We start from the raw sequence: 21458 nt of genomic DNA on the forward strand, positions 1-21458 counted from the left end.
TTCACATCACCAAATCTCCTCCCACTAATGACTGTATGACTGTAACTTTGTTGCTTGTATCGTTACAATTTATATTGACTGGTTCCTAATTTGATTTGATTGCTTATTTGTACCTGGACTATCATTAAGTGTTGTACCTTATGATTTTTGACGATGTTATCTTTTCTTTTATGTACACTATAGAAGAGTGACAAAATGATTAGGGGATTAGAGGCTAAAACATATGAAGAATGGTTTCAAGAACTGGGCATGGCTAGTTTAATGAAAAGAAGGATGAGATGAGACATGATAGTAGTGTTCCAATATCTCAGGAGTTGCCACAAAGACGAGGGAGTCAATCTATTTCCCAAAGCACCTGAGGGTAGAACAAGAAGCAATGGGTGGAAACTAAACAAGGAGCGAAGTAACTTAGAACTAAGGAGAAATTTCCTGACAGTTAGAACAATTAATCTGTGGTACAACTTGCCTCCAGAAGTTGTAAATGTTCCAACACTGGAAGTTTTAAAGAAGAAGTTGGATAACCATTTGTCTCAAGTAGTGTAGGGTTTCCTGCCTAAGCAGGGGGTTGGACTAGAAGACTTCCAAGGTCCTTTCCAACTCTGTTGTTGTTGTTATTGTTACTATTATTATTTTTGTTGTTGTTGCTGTTATTGTTATTATTATTGTTGTTGTTGTTGTTGTTGTTGTTATTATTATTATTATTATTATTATTATTATTATTATTATTATTACACTGAGAGGATATGCATCAAGACAAATTCCTTGTGTGTCCAATCACATTTGGCCAATTAAAAAATTATTCTACTCTATTCTGTTCTGTTCTAGATTTCTCTTTGCTGGAAGATAAAAGATACACATTATTGCGGTCTTCCTAAATCAATTTGCTGTCTTGGATATGATGATGATAAATAGCCTACTACCAAGGTTTCTGTCCACAATCTATTCTATAGGTGGATAAAAAATAGGATGCTACACTTTTGGCCATACAGCAAATTGGAGTGCCTTAACAAATTTATTTTTATTAAACTCCCATTTGTAAGTTGAAACAAACTTGGAGAGCTTCCCATTTTTGGTAAGTATTCAACAATACATGTTGAAACTGCTATAAAGCATACAATGAACACATGAACTTAATGAATACTGCTTGATTAGCTTACTGTGTCAGATGGATAAAATCCATCCCATACATAAAATCCCATACATAAAATCCCATACATCCCATACATAATAAAATCCCACACATAATATCAAGCTCTTAAAAAGGAATAAAAACATTTTGAAATTGTCAAATATGGAAGGAAGAAACAGTGAGTAAGGAAATAACCCTCTACATTTAAAAAAAATATATATATAACAACTAGTACAATCCCACAGTAATAGATAATTTCAAGACTAACCTGATGTTTACTTAATTACAGTAACTATATGCCCTGTTCTGTATACATTTGCTCTTCATCTCTCCCCCTGCTCAATAATCCCAGGCAGATCTTTCTGTAAGGGAAACTAAATGCATTATTTATGTGAATGAAGATGCTAACAAGTCTATATAGCCTTTGAAAATGGGAAGTTGTAATTCCTGGCAAAGAGAAGAATGAGCCTGTGCATTAGGTGATGAGACAGATCTAAAGTCTTGCCAAATAGAATTGCTAAGTAATAATGAACATTTTTTGGGGGAAAATTCATACATGATTTTGGAAGAACAACCCAGCAGACAGTCTCAAATTATTCTCATAGCAATTAAATGATTGTAAATGGTCTGGTCGTTTCCTTTGATCTATTAGTGTGATTAAATGTAAATGAGTTTACTCAGCAATTTCTAAAAGGCACACAGTGAACATAATGATAATTAGTGCTTATAGAAGAACAGAATGAGAAATCTAGTGCCTCTTAAACACACACACACAAATGTACACACAGTTTCTTATAATGCATAACAACAATAGCAACGAATCCCAGAGACCGATTAGGTCCCAAAGAGTTGGCCTTTTCCGCGTCCCATCAACAAAACAATGTCATCTGGTGGGACCCGGGGGAGAGCCTTCTCTGTAATGGCCCCCACCCTCTGGAATCAACTTCCCCTGGAGATTAGGACTGCCCCCACTCTCCTTGCCTTTCATAAACTTCTAAAAACCCATCTATGTTGCCAGGCCTGGGGAAGCTGACATTCCCCCAGCTGTTCCATTTTATGTATGGTTTGTTTGGATTGTATGACAGGTATTACTTGTTGTGAGCTGGTCCGAGTCTTCAGAGAGGGGCAGCATACAAGTCTAATAAATAATAATAATAATAATATTATTATTATTATTATTATTATTATTATTATTATTATTATTATTATTATTATAATTGTGGAAGGCAGGACAGCAGCATTTGTTTCCTAAAAACTTAAGAAACTTTTCATTTGAGATCCTTGCCATGTTAGTGTTGGCACATATAATTGTTGCATTTCATAACTTTAATTTTATTAAAGATATACAGATTAATATACCCATTGAATTTTAAAGATATTTATTTATTTATTCGACTTCTATACAGCCCAATCCTGAAGGACTCAGGTCGACTTACAGTAATGATATAAATAGAAATACAAATAGATACAAAGCAATTGAAAAGAAGTCGAATATAAACTATGTAAAACCCTGTATTAAAATAAACCCAATTAACCCAATTAATATAAAAGAGTCGTAAAATATAGCAAATTCATGATCGGGGAAAAATAAGTTGATAAAATATCAAAGTTGTAAGATATAAATTTTTTTTTTTATAAGATGTAATATGAAATTTTAAAAAGCCACAATTTTATGAAGGACTGTGTTATTTGTGTCGGTTTGACATAGAAGAGCAGGTTAAGCAGAAAGGTTTCATTTCTAAAGAGATAAAACAAACCCAGTTTGGTTCTCTGGCTTTTCTTGACTTTGATCATTCATTCTAGGTCTTTTTAGTAGTGTAACAGCTGATGGTATTTTTACAGAGTTAATAATCTTCTCCCCTCCCCCCCCTTGCCTATGTGAATCTGAGCCCATAGCAGGAAGAACAGCAGTCTTCCACTTGAAAGATGGCTCCATCAATCCCATGAGGCCATTGATTACCAGCAACCTCTTAGCTAGACTCTGACAGCTGACATATACTTTTTTTTTTCCCTACTGAAGCCTTTCAGCGTGTCCAGGAAGAGTGCCTGGCTGATATATTCTTTACACTAATCCTATTATAGAAAAGGGCTGCTTGCTAATGAAATAAATGTATTCTGCCCAACTAGCAAGGAAGTATAACTTCCCTAAATTGATAAATTATACATGTGTTCTACCTTACAAGGTCACATAGAAATTCCAGCAGAGTGGCTAAATTAGCTTGGTGCCAGAAGAAGAGAAAGCCTCCTGTGAGAGAAACCAACATTCACAAAACTTTATCCGATGTATAGAGGAGCAGATATATGGATACAGAGGAGAAAATATAAATCAGTAACTACAAAATCCATACAACAGAAAAATAAATCCCAAATATGCACAGATTAGGAATAATTTCCTGGGAGTTGAAAATAGAATTTATTTATTTATTTATTTATTTATGTTTGTTTGTTTGTTTGTTTGTTTGTTTGTTTGTTTGGATTTCTAGGCCGCCCTCCTCCAGGGCACTTTGGGTACTGCGCCTTTGTTCTTTATTTGAAATAAACTGCAATTTTCCTACTTTCATTATTGTACTACTGTATACTATTAACAATGAAAATACTTTGTTGTAAATCCTATAGGGGGACACACACATGCAATGGAGGTAGTAAGTTTATGAACTATTTATTGAATACTTAATAGTTTTTTTATTGTCCTTCCTTCTCTAGTACCTTAGTATGATCCTTAATTACTTTTAAAATGGGAAATAATTAAATAGTATGTTTTTACGCATAGATGCTTCAATCATTTTAATTATTATCTAGAACTGAACTTTTATAGCAATTAAAGAAAATTGAGCTACTTGCCTAATCTGTTATCATACTGAACCTTGTGGTTTCGGTACCAAACCTTAAAATGTTACTGTGCTCCTCAACAAATAATGCTGTCTATCATTTGTCCTTTTTGTGACTATTCAAATAATGTGACTTAATCAACTGAAAAAGAGTCCAAGCACCTATTTGAAAACTTATCTTGGTTGGTAATCCACCCCTACCCAGCTACATGACCTTTAAGCTACCCCGTCACATGATTGTCAAGCCACTCCCACTTGATCACATAGCCAGCAAGCTACTCTGACCCAGTCACATGATCATCAAGACACATCTACAAAATAAGCCACACCCACAGTGTGGCAGAATTTTTTTTGGCACCCCATCACTGATTATAAACATATCCTGAAGTATAAATGTAACATTATTATTACATTGGATATTACCCACAATCTCCTCAGCTCAAATCCATTGATCTATATGTGACAATGTCATCTTAATATTGCTAGCTGTTAATATTCCTCAAGGAAGTCAAAAGGATAATCCAACAAAATACATTAGTATGAGCAAAGAACTAATATAGTACACAAAGCACAGTATACTTATGGAAGAAAGTGTCTTTAGAACTTTCATAATCTCTTGGCTGCAGCAAAGAAGAGACATTTTTAATAAAACCTTTTCAACATAAGCATTCTTCCAATAGGCATTTATTCTGTGCACTCCAATTATGTAAAAAGATCTAAAGGCTAGGATTATTTGCATATGCTGGAGTCAGAAACACTAGTAACTACTGCTTTCACAATCTGCTTAAAAGTACTGGCAGAAAACCTAAAGAAACAGTCTGTTACGAAGAAAGAACCTTTCTAGAAAGGAAGGGGGAAAAGAGAAAAAGATTTTTTTAAAAAATAAAAGGAAGCAAAATTATTTCTCTTTTTATGGAAGTGATTCATTTTGCAATTTTTCTACATCTTTTGCCTCCCAGATCTAATGGGTTTTAGCTTATGATGTGATGGATATTTTTATGGTGATATTTTGGATGACGGGAGTGGCAATATACAATTTATCTGAATGATACTATTAGATACTGGGGAAGGTGGTTTTAAAAAACTGATTCCTCTTGCAATTAGTTTTGTATCCCAAGAATCAGTATATATTTTGTATATTTACTGAAACAAATAGAGATAGATTCGTGAAGACTGCTAGTTCTATATACTTACTAGAAGATGTATTTGTTCCTTCAGTAGAGGCAGAAATCTTGTCTATGAGTTCTGCAATACATAGAAAGCAACATGATAATAGAGATGGAAAAATCCTAAGTGGAATTTAAAATTTGTTTTCCTGGGAAGGTGAAATTCTTTGAGGAAAGCAGTTGAAAAAGCAGCTGTGAATAGCAGGGAACTACAAAGAAATTACATGTGGTCCTAATCGCACTGGGAATAATTCATTAAAGCAAAAATTAATCTTAAAAACATTCCTTATTCTTGGCAGAAAACTAGCAGAATTAAGGAAAATGCTTGTAACCATTTGAAAGAGTATGATAGGATATCACTATACTGAACGGAAGGACCACTATATTATTACACTGATAGAAAGTACTGAAAATAAATATAATTTCTAACAAGATTATTTATCCTGGGTCATATATGAAAACTCAGATGTTTAGATGACTCAACATCTGCAAAGAATTCATGACCAACACTGCTTTTGGAAAAATCTGTACTAGGAGCAAAATATAAAAGAATGAAAGAAGTTTAACAGTGCATGTAATGGTGATAAATTTTAAATAATTAGACTGTGGGTATCCAATTCAAAAATGATCCACTAAAATCACCTTTTCAGATTGAATTGCACATCTAAAATGGAACTTGGATAAAAACACAAACATTTATTTTATAATGATAATTCAAATTATGCAGAAAAATCCGAATGGATGAAATTAACTTGACAAGTTGATGAAGTCCAGATCTGATAACCAGCTGAAGAAAAATGGAAATAAAAACTGGAGTGACTGAATTTTCAGTCTATACAGGAGACCGAACCACAGGAAAGGCAAGACAGAGGATCTTTATAAAATGCAAAAAGTAGTCACATGCCAAAATCCACTAACACTTCAAAACATGCATTCAGAAGGCCACGTGCTCCGCTCTAGTTTCGGAACGCTACCACTCCAGAACGAGCAGTGTTAGACAAAAGACTCCCAGAAAACCTAGAGAGATGCAGCATTCATTATTTTGCTGTGCCACAAAAGTGACAGATGAACAGGACAAGCAGCAGCATGCAATATGAGCATATTAGACAGCTGTCGGAGTGCAAATGGACTTCAGACATTGTAAAGAGTAGGTTTTAAAAACTCCAAACGTAGGTAGCCCCACTGTAGATTAGCTAGGTCCTCTCTCAAAGACTAATTCATGTGAAAAGGAAGTTTTAATAAAAAAAAGTAAATACAATCCAAGATGTGGAATACAGTAGAGGCAATATAAGCTACACAAAGAAAAGATCTAAATATAATAGCAGCTCTTTGTTGTTTTGTTAAGAGGATGCATGCAACACTAGAGGAAATGAGAGGCATTAGTATCTCATGCCAGAAAAGAAAGTATCTTGTCAAGGAAGACCAAGACAGGATGAATACATGGCAAGTTGCAACTTGTAATAGGTTGCTACAACTTATAATTTAAGGGCATTTTTAGAGATGAGAAAGGTACTAAATTCCAGTTGAGAATTCAACTCATAAATGCAGATGCAGGATACAATTGCATCCCCCCACTTCTATGATAGGTCTAAACTCTATCCAAAGTTTAATGGTGCTAGGGAAAGGCTAGGGAAAAAAGCTGTAGAATTAACATTAGGGAAGCAAGTTATACAACTTGACTTACGTGAGGATGCATTTACTCCTTTTGTCAAAACTGGTATCATGCCCGTGGGTTCTGCAAAAAACAAAAGCAGGCATCAGAAACAGCTACCCATGTCAATCAACTGCCATGTGTATAAGAAGGTGGTCTGATGAAATTACAGGAAAAACAAGAAAAAATAGGTTATATGCTTTAATATAATTAAAATTTACTACTAGTAATCTCACATGTAGCAATGCTATATCTCAGATATATCAATGTTATTCTAAATTATTGGTATTTTTTATTATTTGGAAATAGCGAAATCTTGGAAGATGACATTATAAGACGTGAATAAGTTGTTCTCTTGGGTGACATAGGCTAAAATCTAGGTTTCTGTCAATCTCTGCTTCAGTATATGGAGCAAATTGTGTGAGTGTTGTGTGTGTATGTACAGTATGTGTATATACAGTATATGTATATGTATATGTGTACATACATATGTATATACGTATGTGCTACATAATCTATTACATGTGTGATATAATCTATTACATACCATGCATTGCATGACTGAAAAAACAATTTAGGTGATGGCAGCAGATTTAAATAACGTTTTCTAGTGAAAAGTAATTTTAATATCTGATTTCAGAGACTTCTTTCCTTTTTCTGAGTCATGTGGAACATAAAGCTTCATTTGATTTAAGAATTATCCATGGGTGTCTTGATATATAAATAAGTGATATACCTCTAAGGATATTATAGTGTCACACAACAATGTGAAACAAGCATATAGCAGTCAAATGAAATAAGAATGAAAGAACAGTTTGATTAGTTGTAGAAACTGATAATGGAAAAATTCTGTTGGTTCTATAATTAAGCTACAGAATATTGTCATGTTGGCCTTCTGCTAGTTAATGTTGATATGAAGCCATTGGTGAAGATACCAAGTAATTTCTAACCATTATTTATTACTCTTCCTCAGATATAGATGAGCATATATAAATTCTGGATCTGTCAAAAATCAAGAAAGACTGATTCTTGCAATTTAATTATTTTTCTATGTTGATTTTGTTAATATATATATATATATTTCCAAACCTTTGGGCATAATCTTGCCAAACTGAAGCACTCTACTTATGTATCTACCATATAGTCAGAAACCCTGGTATCCTTTTATTCTCTTTTTCTAGCACAAGTTATGTGAACTGACCATCTTTTATTTAGTAATGGGCTGCTGCCCCCACGGGTGGGTGGGAGATACAGTATGTTTGTGCATTATTTATTGAGTACTTAATAGTTTTTTATTGCCCTCCCTTCTCTAGTACCTTAGTATGATCCTTAATTACTTTTAAAATAGGAAATAATTAAATATAATGTTTTTATTCATAAACGCTTTAATAATTTTAATCATTATCGAGAACTGAACTTTTATTGCAATTAAATAAAATTGAGCTACTTGCCTAATCTGTTATCATACTGAGCCTTGTGGGTTCAGTACAAAATCTTAAAATGTTACTGTGCTCCTCAACAAATAATGCTGTCTATCATTTGTCCTTTTTGTGGCTATTCAAATAATGTGACTTAGTGAACTGAAAAAGAGTCCAAGCACCTATTTGAAAACTTATCTTGGTCGGCAAGCCACTCCCACCCAGTCACATGACCTTTAACCTACCCCAGATCACATGATTGACAAGCCACTCCCACCTGGTTACATGGCAGGCAAGCTACTCCTACCCGTGCACATGGCTGGCAAGCCACACCCACAAAGTAAGCCACGCCCACAGTGTAGCAGTAAACATTTTGGCAGCCCATCACTGCTTTTATTCACTCTGTTCCTCCTGGGAATCCAGCCTACTATATTCGATCAGAGGACCAGAATCTACAGGATGAGGGCTAGTAAAAATCCCAAGAAAATGGAACTCTGGGGATGGTGTGCTGGTATAAATATTAGTTTGGGAGTAGATAATGGCTTGAGACTACTCTATGGTACATCTTCAATGGGTGCTCAAATAGCCTTAATGGCCTGGAATGCTTTTAATCAGTTTGGGCTAAACTGGGACATGAATTAATTCCCATGACAATTGTTCTTCATGAGGAACATCCTTTAGGGATGATGGGAGATTGTCGCTAATATAGAATATTGCTTTAGGAACACAATTTAGAAACCATCCTTTCAAGAACTTTAAAGGAAAAATACTTGTTATTGCAACTTTATATCTCTTCTTGCAACTTTATATCATTACTCTTAGCTGTTTAAGTGGTTATCCTTTTTTAATCACAATTTAAAAAGTCTTTCAGTGGAGTTACAACCTCATAATTAAACTGAAGCACTCTCATAAAGAAGCAATATTTTTACTAAATATTAAACAAAGCAGAAATTTCATCATTTTCATTATTGTTGTAAACCGTCCTGAGTCCCACAGAATTGGGTGGCATATAAGTCAAATAAATTAAATTATCTATCCACCCACCCACTTACCTACCTACCTATCCTTACAATATCATACAGTTCTAAATATTTCTTTAAAATATTTGAAATACTTGATTGCCATCAATGTATACCAAAATTGTATAATAAATGAACATTAAATATTATTCATACTAGATCGGCATGAGATCTTTAGATATTTTATGGATTTTTTTCAACTAATGTATAAATATAAAAGTATGCAAGGTAAACATTATATGCAAGAAAAATGTAATATATATATATATATGCCAAGACCTTCATATGTGTGTGTGTGTGTGTGTCACATGTTTTTGCTGAATTTTTAAAATTAAGGGAGACTAGGATACCACTATTTCGGTCTTCATATAAATATATATGAAGATTGTTCAGCCTTTTCAATATATGATACATTATAAGAATGAAGTTTTTCAAAAATAGGATTCATAAACATTATAAGAAAAAGCAATACAGTGGTACCTCGAGATACGAGTTTAATTCATTCCGGACCTGCGCTCTTAAGTCGAGCAGCTCTTATCTCGAACGACTTTTCCCCATAGGAATTAATGTAAATAATTTAAATTGGTTCCAGCCCTCAAAAAACTCACAAAGTTAGTCTAAATTATGCAAAAAGACATTGCAAGAATAAATGTAACTTTACTTATTAATAAGATGATAAGCTGAGAGCTTTCCTTCCCTTCCACTTTTTACCCAAAACAATCAACATGGCAAACTTTTATTTTTATTCATTAAACTGTAGTTATTTATTCAACTTCACTGCCACCCAATCCTGTAGAGGGAGGAAAGAAGGGAGGAAGGAAAAGGAAAGCAAGAAATGGAGGGAGGAAAGGAAGGAAGGAAAGAAAGAAAGGAAGGAAGAAAGAAAGAAAGGAAGAAAGGGTGAAGGGACAGAAACAGAGGAAGGAAGCAAGGAAACTTATGAAAGGGGAGAGTAACTTCACTGCCACCCAATCCTGTAGAGGGAGGAAAGAAGGGAGGAAGGAAAAGGAAAGCAAGAAATAGAGGAAGGGAAGGTAAAAGAGAGAAAGAAAAAGAGCAAGAAAGAAAGAAAGCAAGAGAGAAAGAAAGAAAATGAAAGAGAAATAAAAATAGAGAGGGAGAATGAAAGAAATGGAAGGAGGGAAGGAAGGAGAGAAAGCAAGAGAAAGAAAGAAAGAAAGAAAGAGAAAGAAAGAAAGAAAGAGAAAGAAAGAAAGAAAGAAAGAGAAAGAAAAAAGAATGAAAGAGCAAGAGAGCAAGAGAGAAAAAGAAAGAGAGAGAGAAAGAAAGAAAGAAAGAAAGAAAGAAAGGCAACTTCAAAGAAAGGCTCACTGAGCATCTCTTACTCTCTCTCTCTTTCTATCCCTCTCTCTTTCTCTCCCCCCTCTCCCCCCCTTTCCCTCTCTCTTTCTCTCTCTCCCTCTCTCTTTCTCTCCCCCCTCTCCCCCCTTTCCCTCTCCCCCCCCAGGCCGGCAGCGATGTTTTAAAACAGCCGCGCGGTTTGCGAGCTAACTCCTGAGGTGCGGAAGTTCGCCTTTGGCGTTTGGGCCACTCGGAATGTGAAATTCAAAACAGCGTTCGGATCCCCCCACCCCCAGCAGAAGCCAAGGACCCCCAGAGTGGGGCGGCAGGGGAGGCGACCGCCTCTCCACTCACCAAGTGCCGGGATACGAGCCGAGGATACGAGCCGAGAAGAGCCGGGCTGGCTTACTTTCCTTCCTTCCCACGCTGATGCAGAGCCACTCGAACAAAGCGTCACGCCCCCCTGATGCTTTTGGCGGCAAAAGAGCCCAGCGTCGCTTCGGAAGCCGCCGAAAGCATCAGAGGGGCGCGACGCTTTGTTCGAGTGGCTCTGCATCAGCGCGGGAAGGAAGGAAAGTAAGCCAGCCCGGCTCTTCTCGGCTCGTATCGCGGAGAGGGACGGCATACAAATCCAAGTAATAAATAAAATAAAATAAAAAAATGTCTCTCCTCTCCCAGCTCTTATCTCGAGTAGCTCTTAAGTCGAGCAGCTCTTATGTCGGGGTTCCACTGTATAGCAAAACTGAGGGGTTTGTTTTGTTTGATCTGGAAGTATAGTAAGAATGCCTCCCCAAATTTTTGAAAACCACTCCTCTGGGATACTTTGAAAAAGAGGTCTAAAAGAGAGATGACAACTAATAGGTGCAACACATAATTTAAGGTCCATCACTGAAAAGGAAGAGATCATTCAAATATTTGTTATCAGCTAATACAAAGCTCCATGCAGGTACAAAGGCAGGGTATTACCATTTTAATTCATCAAAGATGTGTTTATTATAAGATTACTTTAATTTTTAGTGAACTCACAGGTGTAGCTGACTTGCATTTTTATTAGCAATAGCCAAAACACCACAAAACAATGGATAAGCCTCTGAGATAATCATCATTCTTCATTGGAAAATTTGTTACCCTGGCCCCCATCACATCTAGAATATTGTATTAATATCACTAAAGGGTTCCAAGTTCTGAGATGGGTAGATTATCATACTGAACTTGCTTGTAGTTGGCAAAAAAAAATAAGCTTTTGGCGTCATACAGAAAAATGGGAATGAGATAAACAGAAAACAGGAAGAAATTACTTAAAGTGTGCTGCTTGGTTTATTGCTTGCCAAAAGGAAAATGGCAGATGGTAGTAACATTTCTGAAAGGAACTGTAGTTGCCATCTAAACATTTGCCAAACTTTAGAAAATATGGAGTCACACTATTTAATCTCTTTATTAAGAGTAATGACATATTTTTGAGGAAACCAATGCTTCAATATTTCAATGAAAACTCTATACCTCCCGAAAATAAGAACTATTCCTCCATATTGCTTCTCCTCCTCCAGATAAAATGGTAAGTAGTAGGAATGTACATATATTTTTGTCCAGAAAAGGATGAAAATGTAAAAAAAAAAATTATTCTGAAAGAGTTAATCATTGCCTCAAAGTTAAGCACAATCCGTGGAGACCATGGATGTAATTGATCAAGAGGGATAAAAAAAGAAAAAAAAATAGTTCATACTGGAAATTCAGAAGTTTGGCTCCTGAAAACATAACAGCTCCCGTCTGTTCAAATCCTCAAGTAGCGGAAAAGCCAAACAAGCTGTCAAACCATTTAAAAACAAAAAATATGTGAAGGAAACAACTTGAAAAATTACAATATAATTTACACAAGTGAGATAACAACAATTCAGGCATCTGTTATATAATGGATTTCTAGGGGTTCTTCTTAGGCATTGAAATAAAGTTTGTATGTGGCATCAGGTGTGACAGAAATCATGACATTATTTCTATTGCTTCCCTGTCAGTATATTTTTCTCCCAAGCAGTTAGGAGACACTAAAAATGTGCTTTCCAAGTGTGTGCCCATTGACACAAATTCATGATCACACTTATGAAGTGTTAATATTGGAAGAACGAAAGACGCATCCAACTAGATGTAACAGAAGTCCATTGAAAATAAAGAAATATCTGGACAAAGGTCATATTTCTCTTCAATAAAATATGAATGGCTGTGCATGCAGCTATGTAAGTACAGTGATCCCCCGATTATCGCGAGGGTTCCATTCCAAGACCCCTCGCAATAATCGATATTTCGGGATGTAGTGGTGCGGAAGTAAAAACACCATCTGCGCATGCACGCCCCTTTTTCCATGGCCGCACATGCGCAGATGGTGGAGTTTGCGTGTGGGCGGCGGGGAAGACCGGGGAAGGTTCCTTCGGCTGCCCAACAGCTGATCTGCTCCGCAGCGCGGCAGCAGCGAGGAGCCCCATCTTCGGCTCCTCGCTGCTGCCGCGCTGCGGAACAGATCAGCTGTTGGGCGGCCGAAGGAACCTTCCCTGGGTCTTCCCGCCGCCCAGGCAAAGGGGAAACCCCAAGATCACTTGCCGCTTGCCCGTCACCCGCTCGCCCGGCCGCTCGCTTGCCGCTTGCCCGTTCGCCCGCCCACCTGCTCGCTTGCCGCTTGCCCGTTCGCCCGCCCACCTGCTCGCTTGCCCGTTCGCCCGCCCGCCCGGTTGCTCGCTTGCCGCTCGAGAGCAAGAGGGGGAGAGATAGAGAAAGAGAGAGAAGGAAAGAAAGAGATGAGAGAGGGAGGAAGAGAGTGTGAGAGAGGAAGAAGCAAGATAGAGAAAGAGAGAGAGAAAGAAAGATGAGAAAGGAAGGGAGTGACGTCATCGGGTGGAAAAATCACGATATAGCCTTTCGCAATGATCGGGATCGCGAAACTCGGGGGATCACTGTATTTATTCATTTAAAAAAATAAGTATGTGTACAACACTGAGTAAAGTAAAAGACTTCTAGAGAAAAATGCAGAAGCAATAGGAACTGCAGCATCACAGGGTTTCTTTTTTTTTCTTTTTGAAATTTTTTGAAAGCCTAAATAAAATATTTACCTGAAAGTGTTGTTTTTCATTTTTATAAAATGTTATGAGTTATCTTTAGTTAGGGCATAAAAAACTTAAAATTCCACAAAGCTCACACATGAAGGTGAAAGCAAAAGTAGTTTGTAAAAAGCAATTTGCCTACATTAAATGTAACCTATTCCTCCTGTTTGCTACTTATATCATTCTCTTGGAGAAATTCCACACATCTTTTCCTGACCTAAATTACACTTTCCCCAAGGAGAACTTCATTTTTGGAGTAAAGTAAGATGGGAGGGGGGGATATTGAAATAATTTAAAGATAGCCTTAAAATACATAGATGTGGCATTTGATTTGTTTTAAATAATTAGTTTTTAAATTATTCTATGATTTGAGATTGAGGCAGCAAAACTAGACCTTTAGTCAAAAACATAACTTTTAATGAGAGAAGAAAACATGATGAATAAATTACATCGTCTAGAAATGAAATAAATAAAACATTGATATCAGGATTGCTACCACAGAAGAACTACAAGGAAATCACATTTGATGAATCCACTATAATGGTGAACAAGAGTGAGATGCCTTGCCACTTGTGCAGGAAAATGAAATGGATTGTATCATACAATTTATTAAGGTAGCTAGCATCTGTTGGTAGAAATGTTTTGAACGGGGTCAAAGAAATAGAGGGCATGAGACAGCAGCATTGAATGAGAGAGCAACATTGCGTGAGAAAGTTGTTGGAAAAGAAGCAAGGGGAATGGGGTTTGAATTGCTTCCTTAATTGTTATAACAATTCTTCTGGAATGACCATAACACTACTGAATTCCAGGTGACTGGGTGAGAAAAAAAAAGTCCCATTCAAAACCTAGTCTTGCATGAGTATGCTAATATCTTCAGCCAATGTTATATCAGCTTAATGGCATAAAATCACAGAATTGTACCGTGGGAAGGCATCTAAGAAATCAAGTGCAACCCAATCAAGTGCACATTGCAGAATTCTCTAAACCATCCCTGATAGGTCACTGACTAGTCTCTGTTTGAAAATCTCTACTTGAAGGAAAAGAAACTACTTCATTGATTAATTGTTCCACTAACTGACAGCTCTCACTGTCAAGAAGTTCTTTTTCTGTGTCTATATTCTTGAAATTGCATCCTATTAGTCTTACCCTCTGAATGAAATTAAGTATTCAGTTTACCAATATCTTTTTATAATGGAGGTGTGCAGAACTCAATACAATACTTCAAATGGACCAGTATATATACATTCCACAAAGTGCGCTCTATGCTCCTTTCAATGATCCTCAAGACATTATTAGCATTCTTTGCACTGCCAATAACTTTATTGGGACCTTTGACCTTGCAATCCATTAAGTACATCCAAATCCTTCTCAAATGTGCTGCTCTTTAGCCATTTTCCCATCCATTTTATACATGCTTCTTTCAGTTTTCTTGTACTAAACAATTTTTGTTTCTATCTATTATTCTAATCTCCCCCCCCCCCAATTTGGTACTTCTCCACTGGTGTTGCCCATATTATTTATAACAATGTTGAACAGTGGTCAGGTCAATACCGAGCCCTGTGATATTCCACTCAAAATATCAAGGTAAATTTAATACCATTAGTAACTGTCATTTGAGTACAATCCTTGAACCAATTATAGGGTCCACCCAATAAGTCTTGTGTCTGACCTTTTTGTTAATAAGGACACTATGAGAAACAAAATTAAAAGCTCTTGTTAAAGTCAATCATTGCAGCATTTCGTGCAAGCTGATGAAAATAAGCATTTTTTCATGCCTAAAATCTATTTATTTGTATCCCACTTTCATTATTTTTATAACTCAAGATCATATCCAACACACCATCCTCCTCCTATTTTTCCATAATAACCACCCTATGTTGGGTGATAGAGAGTGACTAGCCAAAGGTCACCCAGCTGGCTTTCATGGCTAAGGCAGGACTTGAACCCATGGCCTTCTGCTTAGTGGCGCCTTAACCACTAACCAAAGTGGCTGTCATATACCCTGAAACATGACCATGAACCCTGTGCTGGGAAATTTACAGAAAAAGGAACCAGGAGGTCTTCTAGTCCAACCCCTTGCTCAAGCAAGAACCCTACCCCATTTCAGACAATCTCTTCTTATCAATCTCCAGTGTTGGAGTACCCACAACTTCTAGAGGCAAGCCTTCCCACTGATTAATTGTTAATCACTTTATTAATGCAGCATAGGACTACATTGGCTTTTTTGGCAGCTGCAGCACACTACTGGCTTATATTTAAGTGACTGTTCACCAGCACTGTGTGTTTCTATGTTAACTGGATTATCCAGATCTATTTTGCTGTGACAACATGGTTGGACAGTCAGAATTTGACAAGAGAACGTATTCTTCTGCTGAAAACCTTAACAGGTTTGGATTCACCCACCTCTCCCCTGGGTTCCTTCTTGGGACGGAGGCCTTTTTATGGTAGTTCTGGTATTTCTTTGAAGGCTGATGCCAGAAGGCAATACTGGAGATTCTTGGTCTGCACATACATGTAGATAGTCTAATGTTTCTATTTTATTCATATATGTATGGAATGATTTGGGGGAGTTTTCACTATTATGTTGGAAACAATTACTCTTTTCTTCTTTTCTTACCATCTGAATCTGAGAAAGCTATTCAGTTTCTAAAACCATGTCAGTTATAATGAAAACAAAACATTACTTAGAAGAGAATATTTGTAATTTAGGGCTGAAATTAGCAGTCCTCTGAACTGGGTCATTTTCTTGCTGATGTTTCATTCTCAAACTTGGTAACATCACCCATGCTATTTAATGTTTTGATGTCGGTCAGTTTCCATAGGCTCTGAGCAGCTTACAAAATGCTAAAATGTCAATCTAGAAAATGAACTACCTAATATCATAAACTTTTACATCTTCCATTCTTTCCTAAAAAACCATGAACAGCTCTTGCACAATTGCTTTGAAACATGCCTCAGTTGGCCACTTAGAAAATAATCCAAGATTATTATTTGATTCAAGATAACTATTTGGAGAGTTTTCAGAAAACACTCAAGATGAGGTAGAGGTATTTAAGGTAGATAACAGCTGAACAACTGGGGATTTTAACAGGATAATCTCATTAGATTTTTTTGCGGATTTCTTCATACACATGCATCTTTAAAATGCTGTGAATATAATTCCAATTATTTCTTTGCTCATATATTTAGAATTATTTTAAAACCATTGTTTAAATGGCCCGATAAGATGTTGAAGGATACAATGAGCATAAGCATGGTAATGATGCAAAACAGAACAGCATTACAAACAAATTCCAAATAAAAAAAATACACATTGCTAGGACAAAATAACAACACAGGCCTTTATATCAAGGACAGACAATTATTGCGGGTTAGTATTTTCAATGGTGTCCATCGGGGTGCTTCTACCACTCAATATTTTCTAAAGATTCTTTTAATTGTAAAAGAAGTTAAGTGGAAACTTAGCATACTGCAAAACAAATCATCAGCTTCTGCTGTCATGTTCACTTGGAGGAGAGCCATTAAATGCTGCAAATGCTCCACTGAGATTACAGAGAGCATCACTAATCAATCAAGTTATAAATGGGTGCTTTGTTATTAGCAATGCCTATCCATGGCAACCATTTTGTAAGTAGGGAAGTCTTCCATGGCAGCCATTTCAGGATTTCAGCATGGTGTCAAACAACTCTCAATGTTGTTTGTGCTGTTTGCTGTTTGGCAAATTGCTGGGAGGCAGAGGTCTTTTTTCCTTGTTTTCCTCCCCCCAAACTAAGGTGCATCTCATACTCTGAAAAATACAGTGATTGGGGCCTACAAAACATTAATTCTATACAGCTTTCTTTTAATATATTATTTATATGTAAGCAGCTTTGTTACTGAATGTTTCCCAGCAAACATATAATAAACCTGTGTCATGATAGGAAAGAATTACATAGTTCTCAGATCCCAATAACTGTTCTTATCATGTATCTAAACCCTATGCACAGAATATCTTTCTTTCTTTCTTTCTTTTTCTTCCTTTCTTTCTTTCTCTTTCTTTTTTTCCTTCCTTCCTTCCTTCCTTCCTTCTTTCTTTCCCTCCCTCCATCCCATTCTCCCTCCATTATTTTTGTCATTTTGATGTAAAACATTTGCTCTTTGTACCAAAGAACAAGATATACAACATTGGAAAATCAATTTTATTTTATTAAAGCCCCTTCTGTTGCCAATCTAGTATGCTATTTGGTATTTCTGCCTTGAAAAAATGTATCTTGCTGAATTGCATTTCTCAGTGCTTATGTCTCCTTTTATAAAGATATAATATTCTCGGTGCTCGCTCAGCACTTCAAAAATTCCATTTGAACCACACTTTAATTTCATTATAGGGATAGGTTAGCAAACTCGGTTGGAATTTTATATCTTGTACTTAAGACTTGCAATAAGATTTCTCATATTTTCTGTGATCTTTTCTCCATTCTTTTAGTTGGAAGAGAATACAGGAATATCTTTAGGTGCACAAACATGTGTCTATTTATCTGAGTCATTACTTCACCCTTATACTCTGGCTGAGTCTTGAGTCTGGGATATCACTTTAAACTGCTAAAGCCTTTTTCAAGTGTGAAACTGTACAGATTTATGGGCAACCAATTCATTTATGTATGGGAACTAGGTCAGTTACAGTGAAAAGAAATACTGTACCTGTTAAATCCATTACTTCAATACTCATAAATTGGTATTTCAGTGTAACACTATTATAACAGTAGAATTTACTGGTAATGTCTTTTTCACGTAGTTTAAACTTTATTGTAATTTTGTCCTTTACATAACTGTCAATTTTTCTGCTATCTTAATATCTAGTTTTGAATAAGGGCACCGTAATCATTGTTCTAAGATGTATTTCATAATACACACACACACACACACTCACTCACTAATAGATACGTTTGGCCTTACAAGATAGAAAGACCTGCACATGGATTAGAGAACGAACAAAAGTATATTATCAGCAAGAGAGTAAAAGAATTGAAATGGAAATGGGGTGGTTGCATAGCAAGAAGAACTGATGGCAAGTTGATCAAGGCAGACATAGAACAGATCTCACTTGTTAAAAAGCAGCCACAAAACAGACATAAAAACAAGATGGATTGACAACATTAGCAAGTTTTGTGGGCCCAATGGCAAAAGAATGTTCAGGACCATAATGGTTAGAAACATACAGAAATGGTCTTCATACTGCACTGGGGTAGACAGTGCTCATGTATAATTAACTCCCATAAAGTTCTATTTAATCACGTAGATCTGATGATCATTCAAAAGTCTTTATCCATTAATGTATAAAAGTTTGAAAAGAGTTGGCAAAGAATTGCCAACATTATATCTCCATAAAATAGCATCAGGGCTAACCAATAAAATGAAGACTCAATAGATACAAGAGTGTCAGGCAAAGAAACCAGAATCATTCATAGTGTTAAACAGAAGCCTTATTGCTAGCTACCCATGTTACAAAAATCTCACCAGCTGCATTCTCTTGAGAATGGTCAAATAAGGATTCAATGATTATGGGGAGGGTCAGGCCTGAAATCTGCAGGGCAAAGACTCTATACTCCACCCCCCACCCCCAACGCCTCTCTCCAGTCTAGCTGAGGATTCCAATTCAAATAAGATGGTAAATGAAATTCACCAGGTACAAGATGTGATACAAAGTTATATCTATTTATTTAGCAATATCATAGCAATGGCACTTAAACTTATAAATCATTCCACAATGTTTTACTGCACGCTCTAAGCAGTTTACAGAGTCAGCGTACTGCTCTCAACAATCTTGAAAGGATCGAAAGCTGTCAACCTTGAGCTGATCAGGATCGAACTCCTGGCAGTGGACAGAGTCAGACTGCAATGCTGCATTCTAACCATTGTGCCACCACAGCTCCTATTTATTTGCTGATCCTGTACTCTGCGTAAATAAAATACAGAGAGAGGCTTCATTGATTGCAACTCTATTGCAGAGTGTCAAATGGCTTGGAACAGTTTTGTCAACTTAGGTAATATAGAACATACTAACTATATCCTCAGATTATTTATGATCTGAAAATGCCAGGCTGAATTTTTTTGATATGTGTTACACATGGAAACAAACCTTTGAAGTGGCTTCCAAAATTCCACATTGTTTTAAAATGCTAGAATTGGGAATAGATGATTTGGACATAATATACCAATACTTTTCTATCTTCATTGGTTTCTAGAGTATTTCTTATTTAATTCTAAGCGCTGTTTTGACATTTGAAACTTAAATGATCCTTCTCTGGATAATCACCCAAGTATAAATAATTCTTAGGACGAAGCTTAAATAATAGTGGCATTTTAGTTGTAGAATGTTTCTCCCATCACTGTTTTATGGGCATTTTGACTTCAAATCACTATGTAAAGATTCACACAGTCCTCTAAAATCCCTTAGTTTTTAAATATTAAAAATATTGTTTATACCATAAACTGTCAAGTAAGGTTATCAAAGTAAAATATTCTAATCCCAACACTAGCCTCTATAAATATATAACTTGCACATAAATATATTGCATTTTGCTCTTTAGCATAATGTTTGAAAATCTGGAATATTTAAAGTAGCACAATACAATACATTTCCATTTTATTTTTTTGTTTTTCATCTAATGGCAAACAGACAAAGCATCTGAGTTTTGCTACCTTAGGAAACAAAATGGCAAACTGTATAATCATCTGGTGGCTCATAACCAGGAGTATCTGTTATAAAAATTACATACTGTACATACTGATGGAGTAAACAGAAATTTGTATTATCTGCTGTGAAAAACACACATATCGGTTTAAAACATGTATCTTTTTTCATTGACCACATACTATTTTTTACTTTTCTGTTTTCTGCACCTTAAAATTGCAAATCTAAATTACAGGACTCAAGAGGAATGAATGAATTTAACAACTCCATATGTATTTCATGTAAATCTATTGCTGTAATCTCTCTAATGAGGATAGTAAACTGGAGCAGTTCCCATGTGCACAAAGGTGAATCTTTTTGCTGTTTTTGCTGACTAGAAAAACAATGAGGCAAGTGTGGCTGCACTAGAATATGCACAATTTAAGGTCTCTTATAATATGCTTGCATTTAAGCCTAAAAGAGATAAGAATGTTATTTACTTATCTGAATAATAAAATAAATATGATCACTTATTATAAAAATGTATTGTTTTTATAGATAAACTTGAAAACATGTCAGGTGGAATATAATAAAAGAACTTGAAAGAATTTCTCAGTGTAAACATTATTAACTTTTCCCCCAATATTGTATCCTATTATTTAGGAATTTTATCTATACAGTGATACCTCGTCTTATGAACTTAATTGGTTCTAGGACGAGGTTTGTAAGGTGAAAAGTTTGTCAGACGAAACAATGTTTCCCATAGGAATCAATAGAAAAGCAATTAATGTGTGCAAGCCCAAAACTCACCTCTTTTGCCAGCTGAAGAGCCCGTTTTTGCGCTGCTGGGATTCCCCTGAGGCTCCCCTCCATGGGAAACCCCACCTCCGGACTTCCATGTTTTTGTGATGCTGCAATTTCACTGAGGCTCCCCTTGCTGGGAAACCCCACCTTCGGAATTCCGTTGCCAGTGAAGCACCCGTTTTTGCGCTGCTGGGATTCCCCTGCAGCATCACATAAACACGGAAGTCCGGAGGTAGTGTTTCCCATGGAGGGGAGCCTCAGGGGAATCCCAGCAGCGCAAAAACGGGCAACAGAAGTCTGGAGGTGGGGCATCCCAGTGGCGGCGACTTGGGTTTGTAATGTGAAAATAGTTTGGAAGAAGAGGCAAAAAAATCTTAAACCCCAGGTTTGTATCTTGAAAAGTTTG

General features: G+C 36.3%; 1 protein-coding gene across 7 annotated transcripts in view; it reads right to left on the reverse strand.

The window, feature by feature from the left end:
• The window catches only part of NRG1 (neuregulin 1), an 802420-nt gene that overhangs the window by 108601 nt on the left and 672361 nt on the right, over positions 1-21458 (reverse strand). For 4 of the 7 annotated variants that reach the window (XM_070742348.1, XM_070742353.1, XM_070742354.1 and 1 more), the window contains exons 4-5: positions 6808-6858; positions 5152-5202 (exon numbers count right to left, since the gene is read on the reverse strand). The exons of 1 other annotated variant lie outside the window; for it this stretch is intronic. In XM_070742348.1, coding sequence (XP_070598449.1) covers positions 5152-5202; positions 6808-6858 — 102 coding nt within the window. The remainder of the gene's footprint in view (positions 1-5151; positions 5203-6807; positions 6859-21458) is intronic. 2 more of the 7 variants (XM_070742356.1, XM_070742355.1) reach the window with 1 other exon arrangement.

The sequence above is a fragment of the Erythrolamprus reginae genome, chromosome 2 (assembly GCF_031021105.1).
Source record: "Erythrolamprus reginae isolate rEryReg1 chromosome 2, rEryReg1.hap1, whole genome shotgun sequence".
Taxonomy (NCBI): domain Eukaryota; kingdom Metazoa; phylum Chordata; class Lepidosauria; order Squamata; family Dipsadidae; genus Erythrolamprus; species Erythrolamprus reginae.